General features: G+C 37.1%; 1 protein-coding gene across 8 annotated transcripts in view; it reads right to left on the reverse strand.

Annotated features, from left to right (window-relative positions):
- The window catches only part of AKAP6 (A-kinase anchoring protein 6), a 273,850-nt gene that overhangs the window by 20,114 nt on the left and 236,803 nt on the right, over positions 1–16,933 (reverse strand). For all 8 annotated transcript variants that reach the window (XM_030482075.1, XM_030482071.1, XM_030482072.1 and 5 more), the window contains one exon: positions 11,252–11,467. In XM_030482075.1, coding sequence (XP_030337935.1) covers positions 11,252–11,467 — 216 coding nt within the window. The remainder of the gene's footprint in view (positions 1–11,251; positions 11,468–16,933) is intronic.

Below are 16,933 nucleotides of genomic sequence, written 5' to 3' on the forward strand. Positions count from 1 at the left end.
AACATATAGAATGGCATACAAGCTGCCATCTCAAATTTGAGAAGTCAGTCTGTGGGGACTTAAAAAGTTGGAATTCAATATACATTAATTGATGTCTCCTTTATCAATTTGTCAAATTACTTACTGAACTAATTTGTATTTTTGCTGTCCACAATATCCTGTAGGAACAAGTTTCATTTTTATTATACATTGCATGAAAATAATATTGCCTTTTGATTATTTTAAATCTCCTGCCTTATAATTTCATTGGGTACCTTTTACTTTGTGCGTTATGAAAAAGAGTGAATAATTGTACCTTATTTATTTTCATGTATTTTTAAAATAGTTTTTCACTGTATTCCTGTCTGCTTACAGTGGATTAAGCTCCTTGAACATCCTATAATATTGAACAATGAAACACTGATTATGCATACACTTACTGAAGAGCCTGCAAATACATTTCCATAATGGCTGGAGGACTGGGGCCTTATCTTCCAGTATGGAACAGCCATGTAAGATGGAAATAACTGCTGTGCAACCTGTCAGAAAATAAGGTTTCTTCCTCTCTTTCTAAAAACTATTTTGTTTGAGAACTCTTGAAACAAAATATCAGAAAATTAGCTTCAATTACACTCACATACCATTCCTTGCAGTGCTGGGGTCATTAGAGATGCAGTGCAACAGTCATTAAACTAATTAATTAAAAAAATCACAAGTTTGTGGCTTTTGCATTTCCCTTAACTCTAATCTTTTAAACAATGCTGACCTGGGTCATGATCTTATGATTAATGGATATTAGGCATCTAAATTAAACACTGACTTCATCCTGTAATCTGAACAAAATGTACGTCAATGAAAGTCACTATCAGCTAAGCACTTTTAAATAATCTGGCCCTATATTTAAGTGTCTAAATAGGAAGTAAGTTCTTTTGAAATAAGACTTCTGATCTTGAAAATAAAATCCTAGCCATTTTTTTCTTTTGTATGACTTTTTTTTCCCCCATGTCTGACAGTTCTTTCAGTATCTGCATGCATTGGAAATACCAGATTTCCAATTCCTGAATATTAGATATTTTCCTACTAAAACCAATTATTCCTGAGAATTCGCTTGAATATTTTACACACCTTACAGTTTTAACGAATGTTTCAGGAGCAGTAAATGTCTTTTTATCAAAGCTTTGGAAAGTGCTTTACCCACACTGTTCCAACCACTATTTAATTTGTAGCATGGAAAAAAAGATGAATAGGTTGACAGACTGTTGGTAGAATTTTTGCCACCATGCTATAAAGCCCTAAACCTGTTACCGTGATGTTGACTTTTCCCATTATAAAGTTCTAAAGCTCATATTTACAGATTCTATAGGACTGAATTCTGCTGTCTCAAAACCTGAATTTTTCTGGTTACTTGGGGAATATTTGGGATTTTTAAAATATTGTGGTAAGCTGATTTACTAACATTGTAGTTAGCTATAAATGCAAAGAAATTAAGGATGTTAGATACACCACCAATGAGGGTCAAATGCTATTACTTATGAGAGATATGACAGTGTTTTCATGATTGTATGTTTAATTACAAAGCCATGTGATAGACTGGCACTTTTGAAGGCCTCACTGGCATTTGAAATCTCTTGAGGGTTTGCGAACACCAACCACTTAAAAAAGTCAGATCAGCAGAGAAGTATTAGCAACTTTCTACCAGCTATGAAGTTCCCTCATCCAACTCCAAAACTGCTCAGTCTGAAACACAGTTGACAGTAGATAGCTAAGGAACAGAAATATCTGTGAGCTGCATGGATAAATGCAGAAGCTTTTTATATCCCTAAAAGAAAAGATTTCCAGCTTCTCACTGGGTAACACAGCACCACTGAGCAGCCTTGAAAGTTCCTGAGATAGAAAAGTTTAAAGTGTTTAAGCAACTTTAAAAATTTTTCACTCTCTCTGAATTTATACATTTGAACAGATAAAATCTGAATTAGTCAGAAAAGGAATAGAGAAGAAATCCAAAGAATTTATAATCCTTACAAAATATTAATATATATAGGTAGGTGTCTACAAAACCTTGTGGCACTGAGCCAGCAAGCTTATTTAATTCTACCCCTAATATAATAGAGCATAATAGAGAAAAAAAATCAAAGTATCTGTGACTTAAAGACTTGCCAGTCACTGAAACAGACTGCTCATAGGCGACTACTAAAAAATGTTATTACAGATGCAGTATTTTACACCCAGTTCAGACACTATGCTTTGAGCTAATTAAAACACCAGGAACCCAGGTCTTGTAACCCAGACCTTGTAACTCAGGTCTTGTATTTTCTGCCTTGAATACCCAAAGTCGGTTTTTCACTGTAATTTGATCTGTAGACAGTACTTATACACAATCAAGCAACCATGTCTGGTTTTAAAATAATACTGGGAAACACATGCTTCGGTTATTTTGCTTTTTTCAGCTTTTTTGTTTAAAAACATTATCAGCCATTATGATGCATTCCCAATCTCATAAAGAAACCTGTCTTCTAAAAGAGCAAGTGAATTTCAAGTACTGCAAAGATGTGTGCTTCATCAAGAGAAAAAAAAAAAAACCCCAAAACAAATGGCTTGGAGTAATTAAGTATTGCAGCAGTTGATTTCCTCATTAAAATAACTCTTTACTTTTAATGTTATTTCATTTATCTTCCTGTGTTCATGCCAACAACAAAAAAGTAACTTTTACCCCTCATGTTACAAAGTTTGCTGGGTACTCTGGAGAAGGCAAAGACACTAAATGTGTTTGCAGAATTAGCAAGGAGTGATATAATAGAAATATGTATCTCAAAGGAGTATAGGAGTCCAGTTGAGGTTGATGGTGATTGAAACTTGTTATTGTACGATTGTGGTAGAACAAGCTACAAGAAATGTTCTTGTAGGTTTCATTATCATACAAACTAAAATTTCATATGTAATCAACCCCACCAGCATTAGCAGGAAATGTATGTCTGGAAATTTCAATGCAGAGAAAAGGACTGAAAGAGCAAGAAAGCTGAACTACTCTTTCTGCTCTATGTGGTTCACCTTATGGAGCAAAGCTAAACTGCACTGGAAGAGGCTCTACAGCAAAGCCTGCTCCTAGCATTGTCCACACTGAAACTGTGCTGCGCGTGAAGACTTTCTATTCAGTGTTCCCTTTCCATCAATAGAAAATAACAAAGGTCACACAAGCAACAAAGCAGAATTAGTGAGTACCTTTGTTCTCCCAACCTAAACAATTCAGCCAACTCCCAAGTCATTTTCTGGGACTCTAGAGAAAGTTAGGATTATGTACCTTTACTTTACATCCCCTTCATGAGAAGAGTTCAGGCTTCCCACGGTTTAACAGAGATTGTGAAATAATGAAATAGGACTGTCTTGGTCTCTGGAGTCTGGATTAACCGTTAGCCCAATCCAACCAATAACTAAATAGTCCATAACGTGATTAAAATTAGAGCAACAGCTAAAAGTCTGACTCGGTGGCAGTGAACTCACATGACCACCTCTGAGTGTTTGCTCTCTCAGAGGACTGGAATTCGTTCTGGTTTGACTGGGGTTATGAGTTTGAATATACACCTGGGACTTCCTATCATTTTTACAAAGTCATGCTAAGACATTACATCTGCCAGAGTGAGTGAAACAGTTGAATAATTTAGCAGATTGATAACACTGCATGGAGTATTTTGCCTTTGGACTATTATCCTATACTGTAAGTTAGTTGCGACAGGAAGTTTTGAAGTCTCTGAGGATAGAGAAGAGTCCTCTGTGGAATTAAATGTATTACTTTTTCTTTCTATTCACTCTAAAACCCTACCACTGCAGTGACCACTCAGGAGTTATCCTCAAGAATATAACAAAACATTTATCTGAATTTTTATTTAATTTTGATTAAACTCCAATGGATCTGCAATTTTTTTACCAAGATATGCACAACAAGAAGGATTTTACCAGCTTCAGTTTTGCCACATCACGTACTGACATGGTACTGACTACATACTGACATGGTGGCTGCCATCATAACTATCGCTAGTCCTCAAGAAACTGATAAGAAATACAGAATTTCTTGCAAGAATGTGGGGCATGTCTCTTATCTTCAATTAAAGTCCGAGAAAAATCTAGGCCTATGTTTGCCATTTATGTAACTTCATTCTAAATCCTGCAGATAATTATTCCATGTCACAACTCAGGCATGCAGTGAAACTCAGAAGCTCAAAAACATACACACCTCAAGCAGGAGGATAGTGCATCACATCACAGACTCTACAATCAAATATCCATTCACTTTAAAAATATGTATTTTAAGGAAGGACCAAAGTGAGCAGTCTTCAGTATTGAAATATGAGTAAAACAAGATGACAGAAACAAATACAAGCAAGATTCTACTGTCATATGCTATATGAAGAGGTCCAATATCAAAGCGAAAATAACCTGTGATAATGAAAAAACAATTTGTAAAGGTTCAAACATGAGTCATTAAATAATTTATTTGTGAGGGCTAGATCACGTAATAGGTATTCAGCACTTTACAACATATAGTGTGCCCTCCTCAGCCAATTAAGTTAATCATCGGTCAGTACTTTTCTGTATCAGGTTCTTCTGATGAACTTCTAAATTTTATGCAAGATTCTTAGCTAGATCTCACCTTACAAAATAATGGCTTGGGATAAAATAAAAATACTTTAGAAACTAATGCTTTGTTTAGTGGAGCTATCAAAAAAATAACAACGACAACTTCATTTTTTATCTCTGAAGGAAGGGGTTTTGTGCTCTTTTTTTTCTTTTTTTAAGCCCAGAACAAGTGTCATTCCATGGCGTATTGGGCTTGTGCTGCAAGGTTTTGGTAGCAGGGGAGGTTACCAGGGTGGCTTCTGTGAAAAGCTACTAGAAGCCTCCTCTGTGTCCAACAGCCAGTGCTGGCCGGCTCCAAGTTGGATCTGCTGCTGGCCAAGGCCAAGCCCATCAGCGACCGTGGTGGCACCTCTGCGATATCCTGTGCAACAGCAACTGCAGCCAGAGAGAGGAAGCCTCCTTTGGGCATATGTGAGAGAAACAGGCCTGCAGACAGCCAGGTCAGTGATGGAGTGAAGGTGCTCCAGGCACTGGAGCAGAGATTCCCCTGCAGCCTGTGGTGCAGCTCATGCTGGGGCAGGCTGTGCCCCTGCATCCCATGGAGGTCCACAGTGGAGCAGATATCTACCTCCAGCTCATGGAGGACCCCACACCGGAGAAGGGGGATGCCCAAAGGAGGCTGTGACCCTGTGGGAAGCCTGTGCTGGAGCAGGCTCCTGGCAGGACCTGTGGCCCCATGGAGGGAAAAGTCCACACTGGAGCACGTTTGCTGCAGGACTTGTGACCCCGTCAGGACTCACACTGGAGCAGTTTGTGAAGAACTGCAGCCCATGGGAAGGACTCACATTGGAAGACTGTTTCCTGCAGGAGGAACTCCATGCTGGAGCAGAGGAAGAGTGTGAAGAGCCCTTCCACTAAGGAGGAAGGAGTAGCAGAGACGCAATATTTGATGAATTGACCACAACCCCCATTCCCCATCCCCCTGCACCACTGGCAGGGAGAAGGAAGAGAAAATCAGGAGGAAAGTTTAGCCCAGGAAGAAAGGAGGAGCGGGGAAAAGGTGTTTTTAAGAGTTGGTTTTATTTCTTATTACCCTACTCTGATCTGATTGCAATAAATTAAACTGATTTCTCCAAGTCGAGTCTGTTTTGCCCATGGCAGTAATTATTGAGTTATCTCCCCGTCCTTATCTTGACCCCTGAGTCTTTCAGTATATTTTTGCTCCCCCGTCCAGCTGAGGAAGGGCAGTGACAGAGCAGCTTTGGTGGGCACCTGGCATCCAGCCAAGGTCAACCCACCACACATGGCTTGAAAAAATATTGCACTAGTGAATTAAATATAGAGAAGTGAAGAGGAGACACCATGGCTAGCATTATTAAAAACTGTTTTCTTTTACAGAAAGCATCACAGAAACAGATAAATAGAGAAAAAGGACAAAGATACCAGATCAGAAGCAATGCAGTATTTTCAAATAACTTGTTTTTCAAAGTGCATTATAAAGAATGACATGTAGAGGAAGCTGGAAAAAATCCTAAACAGAGCTTTGAGCAGGCTTTTCAAGTCCTAATAAACAAGCTTGTGGAAAAGAGAGAGGTGCCTTTTTTTTTTTTTTTTTTTAAGCAAGCTGTCTCACCATTGCAGATTTTCCCAAGTCCTTACAACTCTAATTAAAATGTGGTAATTGGTTATGTTACCTCAATTACCATGACGCATGGACATTGATGCAAAGTGACACCAATTGAATCCCTTGGGTGTTATACCCCAAGGCCATCCCATTTATTGTGGCCTTATTATTTTCAATTATGTGACTGGATGTACAGCATACTTTCAAGCCAATACAAATGGGGGTTTTGCTGGACATACAGCACAGCATACACATGGGATGACTCAGGAGAACAAGAGAAATAAAGATACTTTTTTTCATAAGCATAGTAATGAACTTCGTGATCAGACAAATGAATATTTCAGATACTTTCAGGACAAAGTGAGAATTACAACACTTTAGCCCAAATCTCCTTAGCTCAAAATCTCCATTTTAAAAGCATGATTAATACTGTCCCTTCAATAATTAGCCCTCTCTGTTGAATAAGAAAAGAGACTGTCTGCTCCATAAAACAGATATGCTTATCATTCAATGAATGAGCAGTCTGGAGAAAAAGCAGTTTCTCCAGTCACCAAAAAGGCAGGAATATTGAACTGCAACTGAAGACATAAAATCCACTAGAAGCCACGCTTTTGTCTCTCTCCTAGCCACAGCTGTACAACACTCCTATATACTATTGTATTGGTAAAATGGTCCCAGAATAGTGAATTTCCACAGTCACCTCACTGTAGCTTTCTACAGAGGCATATCTGACCTGGACAGCACATCCCCAAACTGTGAACATCTCTAGAATAATCCAGTGGGGCTAAACACATAACTTACATTGGTTACACCACTGGCTGAGCAAAAGATTAAAAAAAATTGCATAAAACAACTGAACATATTCCCACTTTAACTGCTGTAAACTCATGGCCATGACCATGACTGAGTTTGCCTCAAATCTTTTTTTAACTGTTCAGTCTCCCAAGTAGATTAGACCCTCTAAAGGAAAGTGCATAGTGAGTTAAAGCTTCTCCAGCTGTTGAGCAAGAATTTTAGATGGCAATTTTGGATTTAGTTGACTAAGGATTGTTGCTATTGCTGTTGCAATTGCCAGACAGATTCCTTTTTCTTTTAAGATGATTGCTAGAAGTCTTGTTAGGCAAACTATAAGGCATCTGTGTAATTCTGAAGCTAAAATTTAGGTGACACACAACGTTATATCGGCAAACTATGGATGATAAATCTGGGGGAAAAGAATTTACCACAAAAAAACAGATGGAGGAAATAAAAACCTCTTTTGCTAAAACAGATTAGGACTGCTTCCAGTAACAGACAAGTGTCCTACTGGTTTTTTAAAAGTAATTGTTTTTTCCATTGTATGAATATTTCATTCTTTATAGCTAGATTAACCTACTGAATCTAACCATATTTCAGCCTTCTGGAGTGATTCTTATTGATAATTTCACAAGCTAGACATAACTTTTGGTTTATGAGAAGGACATACTTTGCCAGACTTTAGGTGCTTGTACACATGTTAATATCTTCTTGTTATTCGTAAACTTATGGTGCCCACTATTGCAAAAGTTGAGCAAAATTAAACGTTGTTGAAAACCATCAATGAAGACAAACAATTCAAAAGAAACATAAAAGCCTTCTGTGGTTAATTCCAGCATAGCTTTGTAATGCTGTAAGTGCCCAGATAAGTGACTGAATATAAAAAGAGGCAGAAACAGGACAAAGGAAGATCTCAGTACACAAATTAAGAAGACACTAGAAGATGCAAGTGACTCTTGTTTTATATGAGGCAGTATAATCATTTGGGCCATCTTATTTGCTGTCAGCAAGTCAGATATCATGAATGAGTCAGATGCCATCAGGGTATAAAACCATCTCATTTGTTTTCATAAATTACAGGATTCTGTGGGCAACTACAAATAAAGACTTGTTTCCAAGGGATACTGTTTGTGTGCCAGGACTGGCACACCATCAAATGCAAAGAGATAGGGAAGCAGAAGAAACAGTTCTGGTACCTACCCAAGAAATGACTACACAGGAACTGAGTGAAAAGGAGTTTAGGACATGCCAACTCAGGCAAGGGAAGACAAAGAAACCTGAATCCTGCAGTGGCTGGGATATCTTTAAATGTTGAGAATACAGATAGCTTTATCAACATGAGAAACTTGTAGATGCTGACATACTTTATAGGATCTTATTATTATAAACAAGCCCAGGCTGAGAGGTTCTGAAAAAAAACTGCCCACAGTGAAATTTAGATGAACATCATGATAGCTTTAAATGGCTGCCATTTCTCAGCAGAATGATACACCCCCTGCCTGGTGAAAGTCAACTAAGCCCAGCAAATAACTCCAGACTACCTTAGGCAAAGTGGAACAAAGCAGCATGCACCTTGTGAAGTTCCAAACATTCAGATATCGAACAAGGTGCCATACCGTCACCATGCCTCAATTCCTGATCAACTGCAGTCCCAAACAGAAACACGAGACTTATTTCTGTCTCAAGAGCAGCACCATGCTCTTATTAGCTCATAACAGTTTATTTAGAGTAACTGCAGGTACAAACAGCAAACAGCTTTCACATGGCAGCTGCCCACATGCAAAAGGAAATCACATGCATTCACTACAGTAACTTAGACCTCTGTTCAGCACTCTCTAAGCTATCACAAATGCAACTTGTTTCTGTTCCAAGTTCAGTAGAAGAGATGTATGTACTACAACAAAATTATAAGTTTTGTAAACGAAAAAGGCAGTTCATCATCTTTTAGAGAAACACAGTAGAAACTCAGTGCAACCTCTGTTGGGCAGTTATAGATCCAAGAGCTACTCAGCCGCTAGCAACTAAAATTCAGAGTTCTGCGAATTAATTTTTGGTTTGGTTGTTTAATATTGCACACACTTGTTTTTGAAGCTCCAAAACTCAACTGTTTTTATTACTACTGGTCAGCTCATTAAACATTTTGTATATCACCAACCAACAGTTTGCTAGAGCTATTGATGTAATATATTAGTAACGTGACTAAAAATATTTTGAAGATGGACCTATCACAAACATATAACCAGTATTTCTCAAAAGAATTAAAAAGCTTTATTGTTATAGTTTCTTTATGAATCTTTTCCTCAGTGTCATATTTACCCCATTTCTATGCTTTTCACTAGACATGAACAAGTCTTTTTCCTTACCTGCTTCCATTTCTCCTTTGTAGACGGATGATAAGATAAATTCAGACACCTGCAGGTCCAATGTCTGGACTGAGGGCTCAAGTAAACTCCTTTGCATCTAACGCTGCTCTTCTGCCTGTCTTTTAAATATCTCCTTCTTAGAGTCCATTAACATGAAATACAGACAAAATGGAATTTTTGCCCTGTCCTCCCCATAGCTCCTCTTTTCTTCATGCCCTATTAGTATGACTGTTCTCCCTGTGGTAATCTGCATCAGTTGTGACATCTACAGCTCTCACTACCTCTATGAGAGGAATCATTAGCATCATTAAGATTTGACATTTTTCTGCTTGTTGTTAGGTAAAAGCTCTTAGCTGGTCACCTTGTTTGTTTCCAACAGCATTCCTCATTAGTCAATATTTCCCTCTCTGCACATAGATGTATAAGGAAAGGCTGAAAAATAATCTTTTATCTATACCCTTGTATGAGCACATGTGGCTTCATTATTTTTACACTTCATCTAACCAAATCAAATTTTTGAGGGATTAACTGCCTCTCCTCAATTATCTACACTTCTTACATTGTCAGTTGACTACTCCCATGCTTACAAAACCAACATTGACACTCCATCTGCTATTCTATGACGTCTTCTTTCCGTGTTACCTCATACAGAGACACGCCCTGTTTGACCCATCCTGAGAGCTTATTCAAACCCATTCCTTCTTCAAGTCCCATTTCTATCTCAATACCTGAAGCAAAACAGCCAATAAAGCAAACAAGCAAAGGTGCACTCCTACTTTATAACATTTGGTAAAGGCAGGACAGCAACAGATTATTGCTACAGGTTATTCAACAATTCACTCATCCACAGCATCCTTCTCACTAACTCACCATTTCTTGGCCCATTTAGACTAATAGTATTTTCACTTAGGAACTGACAGTATTTCTGAACAATGTCTTGTATATCTTCATACCACACTACCCTAACTGCGCAAGAGAACTACAGCTTCTGTTATTTTTGTAAAGGAAATCTAGCAAAAAGAAGTTAAAAGTAGTATTTCACTGTTAGATAATTTTAGGAAGCATATATGTGTCAACCATTATTTTCCTTTTATTTGCTTGATATAAACCTAAAAAATTATGTAAGCTAAATATGTCGCATTCTCAAATTTCATCTAGGCTCTTCAGTATATGCACTATATAGAGTTATCATTGCTGTCAATGTAGCTGCAGTATACAGACTTCAGCATTATGATAGTAGCACAACACATGCTGAGCCAATTCATCCATTGCAGTCAATGGTCTTACAGTAGGGATTATTTTGTTCCCCCTATGGTTTATTGTTTAAATGTAGATACTGCTTTGTAATGTAGTTTTATGCTGTAGAAGATCTGTCTAATTTATGGCACTTAATGGATGGTTTAAGCAGAGTGATCTTTTGCCTCATAGGAATCATTTCCCTGAGATAAAAGCAAATTAATGCATTTTACTTATATTCAAATAACACGGAATTGTATATTAATCACATATCCATGGCATTCTATGTGAAATACAGTTCTACTGCTGGGATGCTAATTAAAACCAGTCTTACTTACACAGAAAATGATTTCTCTGAAATATATTTACAATCAGCGAAATATGTCTCTGGGCCTAGTTCTGTTAGGTACTGAGCAACTTGGCAATAGAAGATTGTTTTCATTATTTCACAGGATCAGGTGTGATGAGATTAAATATCCAGCAAACAGAAAATGTATATTGTGAGTTTATTTTAGTAATCAGTTTTGTCCATAGAATACGATGCTTTGTGAAAAACTAAAGCTTCAATTGTTGTCAGTAAAGACTAGGAATAGCATCTTCAGACAGCAAAAAATGCACTGAAAAGGTTTGTCTTGTGAAGAATGAAACCACATGAGATATTTTTAAAGCAAGTATCACTCACCAAGTCTTTTTCCAATCTCTTCTGTAGCCTAGTCTGCCACTGGACAGCTTGCATGACAATGGCTTCCCACCTCCTCTCAAGGTTTACGATTATCAGCTGCATAGACTGGTGATCTGCATTTAGGTTGCAGGCCTCCTGCTCATCCAGGAGGTGCTGGCATAATCGCAGTACAGAGGCTACCCCACGACGTCTCTGTTTGATCTCACAGCATAAAGACTGCAGGATAGACAAACAACAGATGTCAGTGTGGAATACCGTGCAGATTAAAACATTAACTATTATCTGATATTTAATGGTGCCCAATCTCTGTTTTACAATAGTTTTTTTCAGCTCTTCCATAAATTCCTGTATTTAGTGGCAAAGCTTAGAGTTTTCAGATAAACAGTCACAATCTTAATAGTACAGGAGTAAAGCTACTTTCAGTCTTCTTCAAACAAATGTCATACATATCTAACCGTCATAAAAACATTGAGAGTTTTATGGTGTAGACTGGTTTATTCTTCTTTTTTTGCATTCAACTGGGACACATCTGAAATGAGTTACCCTTACAGTAATCGGATTCAGAAATTCCTCAGGAAAAAACAGAGATGTGTGTGTGTGAAATGCAATATGAATATATGTATTTTTAGAAAAAACAATAGAAAGTATGGGTCATATGTACCCTGTCAGAGAAGAAACCTTAAGGAAGGATAAAATTCAGTATAAAGTTCTTTACAGAGGTTTTTTGTTTTCATAAAGTATTTCCAGGGTAGTTCTATATTCAATTAAATGTAGCAATACTATGATAACTGTATCCTTCTTAAGGATTATTAATTCACTGCATTTATTTCATCATACTGCTACCAAGAACGCAGCCTGACATGAACTGCATGATGGCAGACAATCGCTAAGCGCTAATATTGCTGAATATTGATGGGAGCCAGGATATGTTGGTTCTATGCCAGAAACCCAAGTAACTACACTGAGAATCTTATTGAACAGCACTATAAATAATGCACCCTACATGCCAAAACTAAAAAGAGATCTACCACCTGGAAGCAGTTAATGGTATGGGGTGCTTTTGAGCATGGTTTTATCCAGAGTCACACTCTACCACCACTCAACATCAAATCAGGATTTTATTAACTCATAAAGTATTTTACTAATAACTATGAAGCAGTGGTACAAACGCATTTGAGGATGACTGCTTCAGCCCACCTTCTGAACCCTATACTTCTACAGCATTGCATGGTTCAAGAATTCGACTATTACCATAGGCCTGTGCTATTCCTGAATTTAACACTGTGCTCCACACGTGGGAGCTTTCCAGATAATTTAAATTGTAACTTGCCAACATCTGTTTTCCTCTGCGGGATGCTACAGATGAAAGTGCATGACCCCATAAGAAAATCTGAACTATCTTTCTATCTTTTTTTTTTTTTTTGAAGACAGGGTATTTGCCTTTAAGCTTCCAGTTAATCATAATAAGAAAACAAAAAAAGCCATCACACCTCTCAAAGCTGCTCACAAGTGTTAACTGGTAAAAATTCAGGACCTGCCCTCCTGAATGTTACTAGCTAAACAATAACATTCTATCGAAAGCGAATTCAAGTTCCAGATTTTCACATCACTTTTTCTTTAAAGATTGGTATTTATACTTAGAAATATTGTACCTCAAAGGAGTATTTTGCTGTTAGATGTTCTTGATCAATAATACTAAGCTGAAAGTCTGAAGCAAAGCACCAGTATACATATCTAAAAATATATCTTTTATTTGCCTATGGATAGTGTGCAAGCAATTTTTTTTTTCCAAAGCCTTCAAGAGAAATGATGATTAAACCCACAAACACAGCTGAATTACTAATTCACTTTCATTGGCACAATTGGGCCATTCTAACAGTTAACAGATTGCTTATTAATCAACAAGGGTAAACAAGACAATGCAATCTCATTTAAAGCGGAAGTTTTAATGCCTAAAAGTATTAGTGTTCAAAATGTTAATCCCGATAAGGCTTCATTAGAAGATATCTTAAAATGATTAAGTACATTTCATTGTAAAGTACACTGAGTAGTATATTAGCAGGTGGACATTTCATACAGATGTTCCACTTATTGATATAATGCATTCTATAGCTATTTAAATTACCCTAACTCTGTAATAGCTAGAATTCTATTACTTCTATAATGAGAGAACCCCATACCTTTAATATTTCTGAATTTTAAATAAGGTGAATGACAAATTCCCAAACCACTATTTATGGCAAAATATGACCAGGAATTTTATTATTCAATTTATACCAGAGCTGCATTTTCACTTATGTTTCCTGAACTTGCCCTTATTTATTTTCCCAGAGTTCATTACTAGTTTCCTTCATAGTTCTTGATGTAACCACCATGTCCGGCACATTTCCTTTCTGATGCTGTTCATTAGACTAATGTCAGAAAAAAACCAAGCCAACCCAAAATATCTACCCAAAGATAAAGCCAGGGTTCTTATTTTACATTTTAGAACAGCTAAGCAATTCAGTTTTATGGAAGTGATGTAAGTTATACACTGATGGCAGTCAAATCTATGTAGATATGCAATAATTCATGGAAGTCAATGCAGAATCTGGCCCCGCAACATTAACTTACCTTGAACTATCTGATTATGTCATCTTTTATAAATATTGTTCTTTTTTGATACAATACCATATAATATGATGAGGTAAGGAGTATTTAATTCATAAGCCTTTATAAGTGAGGCCTTTACATTGTGTTACCTTGAAAGCAGAGCTGCAGCAGCCAAGCAACTTCTAATTTACATCAATATTACACCAGCATAATAACAGTAGCTTTACTGAAGCTATTTCTGATTTACATGGCTGTGACAGTACAATTAGGCCTATGACACTTTTGTTTCAATTTTATTACATGATATTATGGTTAATATTAAACTGGGGAAGTATGAAGTGCTTGTATCTAACTGTGTTGAAAGAGTTGGCTATTGCAACAATACTTTAAAAGCCAGAGAACTTAATCATGTAAAGGTATCTTTAAACCCTATATAATAGCACTAACAATAATTAAATTAAGCAGTATTAGGGTCTGGAATAGTGTCCTAAAGAAACACAATAATTGCTGCATCCTATGACATGGTATCTCACAGTGTTGTATATCCGCCCATGTTCTGATATTGTTAAAATGGCACACTGGTATAAAAACCTCTCAGTATGCCAATTGTACATGCAAAGTATGCTTCCAGGACCATGGTTACTTTAATTATTTGCAAGGTGCATTCTACATTGTGAATTGACAGCTATAATTCATGATTAATTAAAAAAAAAAAAGAAAGAAAAGAAAGATGATGAGTATCTATACTGAGGCTTGGGCCTGATGGTCTACATCTGCTATAATAAGCTACTGGGTACTTGACAGTTCAGAAAATTAGGATATGATCTAACAGTAGACTGAGGAGCATCACCTGGGCTCGCTTAGTCTCCTGTGTGTGCAGAAGATTTGCTGAAGTACAGAGATTGCAGGTCCTCACAATATCATGTGCCCGTTGAGCTGCAGTAATTGTAAATACAATCCAAGCCTTTGCAAACATAAGAGAAACACTTTCACTTAAATCATTTACAGTGAGACTCAAATTAATATATTTGACATTTTTGCTGCAGGCTAAGAGTATACACAGTAACTGCAGCTGCTGAACTCAACTTTGTGTTGGAGTCCTCTGCTTTGCAATAGATACCCTGATAACATTGAGGTGTTATTTGTTGTAATGTTATTACAAGTCACAGTTTCCCATGCTGAGAATTCTTGTCCGCAGTGCTAGAGTCTTGGAAAATTTTTCTTCCCTCTGCCTATTCTTATTTTCGGTGCTTTGAAGTTATCACCTGCATAGCTAAAAAGGGCTAGCTGAAACTACTTTCACAGCTTAATACCATGCCTTAAATCATCTGGAAAAGCTCCTGCTGAGTCGAATGACATCAAACAGTCTTTCTGAGCCATGGGCTAATGACACTATCTATAGGGATGGACGTAGCACAGAAGGTGCTCTGCATAGCCGTGTGACTCCTAAGTGATTGGCATATGACCAGAAACACATGTGCAGCTTTAGGCAGAGTCAGAGTGTATGGGAGGCATAGAAAGATAGGAAGTTGAGGAATATTAGAGCCCTTCAAGCGCCAAAACCTCCTCTATCCCGTCCTGATACTTCCTGCAGTGTATCAATGCCCGAGCTGTGCTGCACCACCTCCTTTGCACGACTGAAGGACATGGATGGGAAACTGGCCTTCTCAAACAATCCAGTAGATGTGCTGGCTACTGAAGCACAGCTCCATTGAGGTTCCTGAACAGGTGTTTAATATGAACCATTTAAAAGTACTAAGGTTCTCAGCAACTTCAGTAGTACTACTTGTGCTTAAAAATAGTTTAAAAGTCAGCTTAAGATTAGTTTAGTTCATTTAAATCCACATAAACCACATGTAATCACCACATGAAATGTTGAGATATGATTTATGTAGCATCATTTATTACGTACTGTTTGGGAATTAATTTTTATGGGATCTGAAGGTATTTCAAGCATTTCCATCCTTCCTGCTTTCACTTTACAATTAGGAGTAATAAAGGTCCATGTAGAGATGCTTTGAAAATAGAGCTTTGAAAATAGTTGGAAGATGGTAAATAGTAACTCATACAGATGGATTTTCTTTGTGCTTTCAGGTTCAGAAGAAATGCCAAGGTATACTGAGACAAATGCTATTTCTAGGCTTATTTCGTATTTCTGTGTATGGGCAATACTGGGTGTTTTTAGGAAAATGAAAGAAGATTGACTTCAGATAAATCTTGAATGAACAGATCTAAGAGGAAGTTTCTGTCTAACCTTGGTCTGTTAAAGGCTTACTTTTTCTCCTTGTTACAGGATGTGGGTATGTGAGGGAAGGAATGATATCCCTCCCTCCCTTGCAATAGTTGGTGCTTGATGAAAGACAAAATGAAGATAGAACCATTGGTATTTAGTACAAAAACCATTTTCAGAAATTAAGGCAAAATCTGAGAATGGAAGCTACCCTTCTGAGTACAACAATCAAATAGCAACTTTTAAAAAAATGTAATTTGCCTTCTGATTTCTGGCTAGTGAAGCACTTTGGTTTTCTAAAGTGCTAATGCAAAACTTCTAAGTATCATGGCTAACAGCATTAACACATCAATGAAGGGAAAACAGGAAACAATATTCTCACAAATGTTGGGTAGAATGTAGTTTTCAGTGTTTTGTGTGAAATGGCAATGCCTGCTGGAAATTCTCTTGTCTGGGTGATGCATCCTTATATTTCAAATTGCATTCTTACAGGACATTCTTACAGGTGAAAATAAGAATTTCTGCTTCTGAAGGAGAAAGAAACCCAATAATTCCTGCAAAAATATTAGTAAGAAAGTAATTCCTCAAAATAAAAAAGCTAAATGACAAAGATAGGAAATGAATGATGACTTGTCACCTTTTAGAAAAACACTGCCAAAACTGTGTGCTTTTGCTGATTTCAAGGTTAAAAGAAAATGTCACCTAATATGGGAACTCTACTCAGTTACATAGTGTGGGACTTAATCTATACTGAAGCTAAATATTCTATAAGTATGCAGTGAAGTGCAAAAAACAGCAATTGAAAAATGACATGATTAAATGGCACAACATGCAATCATTTGCTCTCAATTATATCAATG

This window comes from Strigops habroptila, chromosome 4, assembly GCF_004027225.2.
Source record: "Strigops habroptila isolate Jane chromosome 4, bStrHab1.2.pri, whole genome shotgun sequence".
Lineage (NCBI taxonomy): Eukaryota > Metazoa > Chordata > Aves > Psittaciformes > Psittacidae > Strigops > Strigops habroptila.